This window comes from Coffea eugenioides, chromosome 11 (assembly GCF_003713205.1).
Source record: "Coffea eugenioides isolate CCC68of chromosome 11, Ceug_1.0, whole genome shotgun sequence".
Classification (NCBI taxonomy): domain Eukaryota; kingdom Viridiplantae; phylum Streptophyta; class Magnoliopsida; order Gentianales; family Rubiaceae; genus Coffea; species Coffea eugenioides.
This window is the reverse complement of record NC_040045.1, coordinates 49,988,769-49,998,376: the sequence shown is the minus strand read 5'-3', so window position 1 is coordinate 49,998,376 and position 9,608 is coordinate 49,988,769. Positions and strand designations below refer to the sequence as shown.

At 38.5% G+C, this 9,608-nt stretch overlaps 2 protein-coding genes across 2 annotated transcripts; one reads left to right on the top strand and one right to left on the bottom strand.

Moving 5' to 3' along the window:
• Positions 1–1,003: 1,003 nt before the first annotated feature.
• LOC113753955 (PI-PLC X domain-containing protein At5g67130) lies at positions 1,004–5,089 on the bottom strand. Its single transcript, XM_027298235.1, has 9 exons — positions 5,023–5,089; positions 4,838–4,903; positions 4,560–4,694; positions 4,299–4,436; positions 3,222–3,320; positions 2,802–3,105; positions 2,215–2,444; positions 1,999–2,085; positions 1,004–1,466 (listed from the first exon to the last, which is right to left on the bottom strand). Exons 1-9 carry the CDS (start codon positions 5,026–5,028, stop codon positions 1,284–1,286), a joined length of 1,248 nt encoding a protein of 415 aa, XP_027154036.1. The 5' UTR covers positions 5,029–5,089; the 3' UTR covers positions 1,004–1,283.
• A 2,008-nt stretch (positions 5,090–7,097) lies between these two features.
• On the top strand, positions 7,098–9,083 carry LOC113753957. The gene is made up of 3 exons (XM_027298237.1): positions 7,098–7,845; positions 8,256–8,441; positions 8,546–9,083. Exons 1-3 carry the CDS (start codon positions 7,384–7,386, stop codon positions 8,828–8,830), a joined length of 933 nt encoding a protein of 310 aa, XP_027154038.1. The 5' UTR covers positions 7,098–7,383; the 3' UTR covers positions 8,831–9,083.
• The last annotated feature ends 525 nt before the right edge of the window (positions 9,084–9,608 follow it).

Genomic DNA, 9,608 nt, shown 5'->3' with positions numbered 1-9,608 from the left:
TTATATATATATATCTCGAGCTCGCGAGTCGAGTTTAATATTTTGAACTCGAGTTCGACTCAATCAGCTCAAGTTTGACCCAAGCTCGATATTGATCGAATTTGATTCAAATCGCTCGCAAGCGGTTGAATTCGTTTGCAACCCTAGTTGACACGTAACAAGAATCTTATTAATGGAATATCAGACCATCATCTAATTAATGAAATATCAAACCATTATCTTATCTCTTGGAATGTTTTGATGTACTATGATTATTTGATTGCTTCTATTAAAAAAAATAGATTGATTCTGGAATCTATATAGCCAAACAAGTTGACATAAATTTCCGAATGTGTTCATGCTGTCGAGAGAAAGTGAAATGAAGAAGGAAGTAAATCGCCTAATGGTCAAATCATTATGATGGAAAGGAACGCATGTGACGGGAAATAAAAAAAAAAGAAGCATATTGGTAGATGAACTTTTCCTACGGATTTGAATTGCATAGTGCTTAATTTTGTTTCAGGCCAAAAATCGTTCTCATTAAAGAAAGATTGAGATGACAATTTGTAAATTGGAAACTACACGGAGTCGTTTCGTTGTCCAAAATTCACAACTTAAAAATGGTAAATTCCAAAGAAAACCAACCAAGGCGTTTGATCTGATCATACAACTAGCAAAATGCAACAGGGGGAAAGCTTTGGGTTACTGCTACTCTTTAGAAACGGGAAAAAGCCTGTGAAGGTGTTTTAGAGAAGAACAACATCAAAAGCCTTAATATGCAAAACTTGAGACCAGCCTTCACCTATTGAAGTCAAAAAGAGATTCCTGACTTAAAAGGGATTATTATGCTCCTGAACTAATTGATCCTGATTCCTCATTCATTCCTGTGTTACGGGGGCGTCTGCTTCGATGGAGATCCCTGATAATAATAAGTTCCTGTGGTTTGTCATTAGCACTATGCCAGAGTGCAATAAATATCTTTTTATTTAAAGAAAAGTTTGTCGTCTCAACATGGTAGAAAGTAGAAACTGCAAAGAATGAAATGTATAAAGTAACAATTAGAGCATCCAGGAGCGAGGGAAGTCGAATTGCCCAATGGAGAGCAATGCCAAGCAAGTAAAAAAGAATACGGGCAATTCATATCCATTCATGAATGAATACAAATACAAGTCGAGATCACGATACAAATCATTTACTCATGAACCACAAAATCTATCAAAAAATTGCCGTTAGTTTCTTCCTTGTACAACAGTACTCTCTTGTGATGAATTCCTCGCGCGCGTCTGAACGCTGAGATTCCCATCTTATAGCCTCAGCAAGAGAATTACAGTGATCATTTGCCCAATCAACCAAAGGAGGTGGACTTGACGACTTATATGAGAGTTGTTGCCTGGACTTTCTGATGGACCTGTGCTGGTGGACGTCAACTGTGCCGGTGGCGGAGGAGAGAGTACTGGCACGTCACAGGTGCGAAACGTTGCATTTGCCTGCTCATGTTTGAAATCCAGTTAGCAACTAAGCCATCGCAATCAAATGGCCATCACATTAAAATTTGATGGCTAGGAGATATCCTTTCTACTAACTTGACTACATGCAAGGGAAAACGACAATAATAGTTTCATTCCGTATCATCAGAAGAAACTCGTGAGAGAAAGGGATCAAAATTAATACTCAGGTGATAAAATCGGTCATTGTGACAGCCATAGCTGATGGTTCAATATGATTTTTTGTTTATGGGCATCATCCCTTGATAATTTACAAAAAATGCACTCTTTCGAATGTAATTTAAGATCAATGCACGATACTTCTCGTCTAAATGATACTCTTATTATCATAATGACTGGCTAACCCTCCTATATTCCATATGACCGAGAAAAAATTCTTTCTTAATTTTCCAGAAAATGCAAGGGGTTCAAAGAAACTTGGGCCGGAGGAACTGGAGAACTTGAGTAAATGGGAACAATTTTGGGGGTTGGAGACTTAGTCAAGAATTTGATTAACTGCAACACTCAAACGAACCTTGCAATATGCAATACTGTCACAACCACAGGTCAAATGGCCGTTTGCTTCATCAACGGCTTCTGGGGCACCTCCACCATCACTCCTCTGTACCAACAAGCAAATGATTCAAGCAAAACCCCCAGAGTCCTTTTGATCAATAAAATCGTCTAACTATACGTTATCATCTTTAGGAAAGAGAAAATAGCATGTGAAGCATATAAATTTGATTGCTACCTGGTAAAAATCAACAGCGATGAAATTCGGCCATCTATTTCCAGCTGCTTTGTAACAGGTTCGTGTCATACTAACCAATGGAGCAGAATTGTTCGCACAAGCTTCTGCTATATTAGTATTCGGATTAGTGGGAAAGAAATTCTCAAGAACCAGTGAGATTGTTTTTGTGTCCATAGGAGATGATTCTGAACGACTAGGACAGGATCCATTTATCATCCCACCATCACCATCTGCAGTTTAGCCATAGTATGCAAGTGATCATCAATCCTAGCACAGTCAGTCTCTATCATTCATGGAGGAATATAGAAAGGTTGATTCAAAATAGCATACTAAACAACTTTTCAAACTGGTCAAAGGGAAGAAAGCAAACATCTTGAGGACCCAAATTAGGGATGCAAAGAGCCAAGGAATCAATTTTCAATTTTCTCGAGGAGAAGAAAATTGCACAGCCTAGTTACATGGCTAAGATAGTACTAGAATGTTTGCATTGCCAAAAGGCATAAGCTTCTTTTCATTTTTGAATCAAGATTTTTGTCTTCTGAGGCATCTCAAAAATGATCAAAATGAGTGTGAATGTAAAGACTCACATTGGTTCTCAACCACATATTTCCACTCATAAGCGATCCCCTCGGTAGCTTCTTTAGATGAAATGGATGTAAAAACCACAAGACGCTGATTCTGCTGGACCATATCATCTACTGTAGGCCAGTCTTGACCACCTTTAGGCATTCGAGAAACTGGGAACCAGTATTTGCTGAGGCCAGATGCATTGAAAACCTTTGTCAAACCCTGTGGAGACTGTACATAGTCCTCAATGAAGATGGTAACAATTTCAGTTGGATTTTCTTCAAGAAACACTTGAATTTCCTTCAGCACATTGATGGCAGGTTGCTGGCAGGGTAAAAAAAACATTCGTCAAACAAGACCTGCTATTAGAACAATTGAAATACGTATGAAGCATTACTGGACGATATAGCAATGCACTTGAAAAGCACAAGCGCACTTACAAATGCAGTAAAATTGTAGCATTTTCCACCAAACGAGTGACACAACCAGATGTCATTGTTGAAGTCATACATGTCAAGCATAAGACCTCGAACTCCATTCTGCAAAAACGGATATTTCTCAGAATATGCATTTGCTTGTCCCCTCAAGAATTGATCAACTTTGAACCAAAAACTTCACTGGCAAAATTGTTGGTTCAAATCACAAATTATTAGCATAGTTTGGACAACTACTTGAAAAGTGTGAAACTTCCGTTATTTGACTTAACTAGGAAAAGGGAGATTGAAGGAAAGACATCGATATGAAGGAGTTTCAAAAGACCTTAAATAATGGCAGGCACAGTACTTGGAGAAAAGCTTGTGAATTGAGGCGAAAAAAGTCTCTGTTGAAGTTGTAAACGGGGCACTAGTTGGACACTTCACCAGCTATAGATTATTACCGGCATGTGCAAAAAATCAATACAGAAAACATGTCCCAAGTAGTCCTTATTAGTCTCTAACCTATCACTGGATGAATAAATATAGGAAACTCAGAAGAATTTGACGGCAAGGAAATCGGATCATAATTAGCTATATGATCAACATAATGGTTGATTTGGGAAAAGTCTAATCACCTAACCACAGCACAATTGCATGTGGACAGCATTCAGGTGGGTTAGGTGAGATGGGGATGCTTATTTTAGATCCAAGCAAAGAGGAATGGCAATTATTGCAAAGAAAACCCCCAAGGCCCCAACACCTGTTCCTTCAAAGTGCGAGAAGCTAGCTAAAACAAGTACTATAATTCATCAAGCAACTTCCTTTTTGTTTAAAATGATTTCAGGACAAAGATACAACATCAGGTACGGGTGACAAACCTGTTCAGTACGTCAACGTTTAGCTGCCACACCAGCCAAACTTTAAAGTAACTATCTTCAAAAAAAAAAATCTTCTTGTTGAAAAAAAAAAAAAGAATAAAGGAAAAAAAGTCCAGCCCACCTCTATTTGAAAAGCTGTTAATAAAGTCAAGATGCTCCGGCGGGTCTAAACCAGATTTCTCAGGCGAAGCGCAGAGTAATAAGGTGGTATAATCTTGCTTACCTGAAGCTGATTGGTGACGGTATCTTCCTGATTGGTGGGCGCCAAAATAACAGAGCCTGTTGCCGACTTGGACCCGGACAAAGCATATGAATTGTGGGTCGTCAGCCATGAATACCGATTGAACGGCAAACCTTTCACCTATTTCCGTTCAGCCCAATAAGCAACAGTCAACATACATGTACTATGAATAAAGAACCAGGCAAAATTGAAAAATCCATTCAAGCATTCAGGTTACGTGGATAGATAGACAAGTAATTGTACCTTGGAAGTGGGATTCAGCGGTTGAATGCGGGTACATCTCGGTCGAGTGTTTCCGTTAACAGGACAGGACCCACAAATTAATCCGGCATCGCAGGTATTGCTTGAAGACGATGAGTTCGAACATGTTTCGCCAATCTGTTACATTCACAGATTCCGGAGAAAAATCAGTCCAAGAAACGGAAAACAAACATTTGAGATGTTAAAAGTGTGGGGCACTTCGTAAGTACTTGTTATATTTGATGATACAGGAAAGGAAAGAACAGAAAATGCATATGGACCTTGAGACATGAAGCGAGGGGGAGGAGGAGACAGAGGGCGATGAATAGAAGCTTGGAGAAGAGACCCTGCAGAGACCAAAAAAGATTCAAACAATGAATATGCTGTAACGAGGAACTATTGTACGGGTTTATGGAAATTTTATTCTACGGAAGAAAAAGTTTTGGAGATTGAAGATTTTGCATGCCTGCATTTCTGGCAAGCTTTAGTTGTTAGATTGGGAGAAGGAAGGGGTCCCTCGTTACGGAGTCTATGTTTTGACGACTCTCTCTATTTATGATTATTTTTTTTAAATACTGCGTACCAAATATTGTACTAATTGGGATTAGTTACCACCTAATCCCAAATAGAGATCTGGTGAATATTTTTCGTGGATTTTGACTAGTTCGCTTCTTGCCCAAAAATATAATTGAGAACTGACCATACAACAAAGTAGCATTTACAAATGGACCGTAAACTAGTCTTTCTTCTGGAAAACAGGAAATTTATGCCGTATGCATTTACGTGGCACGCGAAATGCCGCGTTATAAACAACAGTTTAGTAGACTCAAGATTCAAGTTCAGGTTTATATAATACAGCTGAAGTTTGACAAAAAAAAAAAAAAAAGATTCAAGTTCAGGATCTTGAGCCAAATAAAATCTCAGCGACTTTGGACGGTGAGATGGCAACTGTAATTGAGGATATACAGAGCTTAAAGAGGTTGTTTCAAATATGTTCTTTTTGCTTAGTCATGAAAAATAAAAATGATATTAGTGAGCGAATTAACTCCAATATTTTAGACATTCTTTTGGACGAGGAATGGATCACTCCTCAGCGTATTTGAAGAACACAAGTTATGCAGCTCAAGGAGCCTTTGCTCGTTATTGTAAAGAGTTCTTACTATTAATGAAATGAAGAAATTCTTTCAATGTTTTGAAAAAAAAAAATACTTAACATGTAGCTTGCTCGAATGGTAGCAATGACGACACAAAGACAGCACTATAATACACTTTCCAACTAGTCAGCTAAAATAAGTAAAGAGTGAAGACGCTTCTTTTTTCTCTTTTATGTTTTTATGCTCCATTTTTGCTTGGGCAAAGAATAAGTAGTACATCCAGATTAATCTTACTTTAATTGATCGGTTGCCTGTCCTAAACTATTAGTACTTCCGATCATTGAACTCTGGAAGAGACTTGGGATCATGAGCTCATCCTTCGAAAGGGCCAAGGCAATTTCTAAAACGAGAGGTAAAAGAAGAAAAGAAAGAACAGAGTGTAAGCAGCAGCGTGTTCCTTTGTTATATGGGACTCGAAAACTTTCCGCCGCAAGACAAACCAAACAAATTACATAGGATGGATGCAAGTCAAATAACTATTTTTGAGAATCACTTTGGACTATTTTTTTTTTTATTAAAAGTCGTGTGTTTGAATTTTATTGTCGATGTAAGAGCCTTATAATTATGATTCCCAATGCATGCTCTAACTCATAGTGATAGCAGAAATTGAATCCATCCAAACTTTTTAGTATATTTGGATAGTCAAAAAATTATTTGCTTGCATCACAAACGCAATTTTTAACACATTTTTTTTATATTTTCAATGATCCTTTTATCTCATGTATATCACATCATAAAAAAGTGATGCAGTAATTATTCTAAATAATATTTCAAATAATCTCTTATCTAAAAAAAAAATTTGCAGAGGGGAGCATGCGAAGAGCAGTTGGAACACCAAAAATATTTATAATTATTGATGTCTTTTTCGGTCAAAAAGAATTGTCCACTGAGATTTTATTAATTAGTTCTCCGGATCGTCTGTCCAAGTACCGTGTCTGAAGTTTAGTTCGCTGTCTAATATGAAACCACATCATTTACCTTTGATAAAGACTCCGTTGAAACGTCATGCCTCCCAAAGTCTCTACTCGAGTCGTGTATTGGCATCTCGTCTTTCTTGATCTACAGTAATACAGCCTGTTTCTTGGTAAGATGATTGATTAACATCACTCAATCTACTGAATTGACTCGGTAACCAGATAGCCTCAAAAGGTAGGGCAAGCGAAAGAAGTCATCTAGGGGCGAAATTTTCAGTTTTGAAGATAGATCCTTCACTTTTCTGTTTGGGGGAGTTGTACAATGTTCAATCTTGTTCAGGGCAAAACAAACTGGTCCTTTTCTATCAAAGAAATTCCTGAGAAGAAATTAAAAAAACTGAGAGTGGCAGTAGCGACCTACCGACGACCGTATAGAATACAAAATTACAACTGGCATTTTGTTTTCTTGTGGGTTCGATACCCTCTGTAGCCCTAGCACCCCAATTAATTGTCCTTACACGCAAGGGTTAAAATATGGCAATAAACAAACAAAACATAACGTGGTGTTGGACTTTCTAGACATGGGGAATGAGTGAGCTGTGGCTTGTGAGAGGGCGGTGAGATCTGTTCTCTGTTCTTTCCTTCTTGTTCCCGGTCCTTGATTCTCTAAATTCTGAAGATAAACCGAAGAGCAATTGAAACAAAACCTAGAACTTTTTTCCTCAGCTAAAAGTACCGATCACAAAACCAACCGTGTCAATGCATGCTAAAACAGATTCAGAGGTGACGAGCCTCGCGACATCGTCCCCAAACCGGCCGGTCTACTATGTTCAGAGCCCATCACGGGACTCCCATGACGGGGAGAAGACTACCAATTCTTTCCATTCCACGCCGGCCGCCCTCAGCCCAGTTGGCTCGCCGGGCCGCCATTCTCGTGACTCCTCCTCCACTAGGTTCTCTGGTTCGCTGAAACCCGGCTCGCAGAAGTCGAGTAATGGGCCAAGGAGACACCATCATCGCCTCAAGGGGGAAGAGAAGCAGTGGAAAGAGTTTGATGCCATTGAAGAGGAGGGACTTCTTGATGAAGAAGGTGGACGTAGGGGCATCCCTCGCCGCTGCTACGTTCTTGCTTTCGTCGTCGGATTCTTTGTGCTGTTTACCTTTTTTTCTTTGATCTTATGGGGTGCCAGCCGAAATCAGAAGCCAATCGTTACAATGAAGGTCAGAATTTAATCTCAGTAACTTGAAGCATCTAATCTTATCCTCTTCTCGTCTTTTTCTTTTCGTCGTCTTCTTCCACAAGTTTCGACTAATATAAGAATACTGAACGAGTTAGTGAATTTTGATGGGACAACTGCCATTTACGTTGAGTCAGCTAAATGTACATGAGCTGGCCAATCATATTTAGATGCTTTAACTCGTATGATCATGATGTCCGACTACATCTATTTATACTCTTAAATAATATATATATTTTTGAAAATTGTGCAACCTATAAGTATTTCGATATACAAGGAGTTTTTTTCTTTTTCTTGTTCAGTATCATTTTATTACTGTTGTTGTTGTTATAAACGATTTAATTTATTGGATCTTCAGAGTTTTCTTTTTTTGTTTTCAAACTGGATCTTCAGAGTATTTCATTCGATCAATTTATAGTTCAAGCTGGCTCAGATGGCTCCGGAGTAGCCACCGAGATGGTGACCACGAATTCTACACTAAAGCTAATTTTCCGCAACAAGGGTACATTCTTTGGGGTGCACGTAACATCTACACCTCTAGATCTCTCTTTTTCGCAACTCGCTGTGGGCACCGGAACAGTAAGTTTTTTTTTTTTTTTTTGGCGGTTTATCTATCTTCAGTTCTTGTATTGCGTGTAAGTTAGAAACGAAATTGTTCAATTTTATTTATATGGGTGGTGCAGATAAAGAAATTTTATCAGTCAAGGAGGAGTCAGAGAACCGTAACAGCAATGTTACAAGGAAGTAACATTCCGCTGTATGGAGGGGGTGCGGATTTGAGCAGTAAAGATGGGAAACCCACGTCGCCGGTGCCACTCAACTTGAATTTTACCGTTCGTGCAAGAGCTTATGTATTGGGCAAATTGGTGAAGCCAAAATTCAGCAGAAGGATCCAGTGTTCAATGGTTATGGACCCTAAGAAAATGGGGGTTGCTATTTCCTTAAAAACCTCGTGCACTTACCAATAAAGTGACGAGGAGGGGTTTGGCGTATACGGAACCAAACAAAGCGAATTTCCACAAAAACTTTGATGCATGCATCCATGAATTACTTTGATGCTGGAAATCAAGAGCTGAGCACTTCTTCTGAAGCTGAGGTTTCTGATGAATTATGGGCTTTATGAAGTGTCGTTAATTTGTTGATTTTCATTCTGCCGTTACGCTCGAAGCTGTCTTGTCTTCTCCTTTTCTTTGGTTAATCGACTTGGGTGCATTTCGATAACTTGCATTTTTTCTTTCGGTTGTGGTTGTGGTGTATATGGGACTATGATCTCTTTCTCCTCTCGCTTACGGAGTTTTCGTGGCAAAAGACTGAATAACAAAGCTATGAATAATAATAATAATAGATGCAAAATGACAATGAAGAGACAGATTGGAGGATGACAAAAAAAGCTTGTTCTCGACTGATGATGAAAAGTTAAAAGTAACTATTTGACAGTGTCGCAGGTTTTAAAAGTACAAGTAAATCCCATATACAATGACAGTACATACACTATCACGATTGAATTCATAACACGTATGTAAAAATTGAATTTGAAATTCAAATTTTACATAGTTGTCATTCATCTATTAGTGTATTGGAAAGATTAATGAGCAATCCAGTGGTGCCTGTTTTTCTACAACATTTTCTTTTTAATTTTAGCATGATCTGCTTTAACTTGTTATAAACGGGCCAGAATATGCCCTTAAGTTAAACAACTGTCCAAGGCTAATTAGTAATTGTGCAACGTACGCGTGAATGGTACTT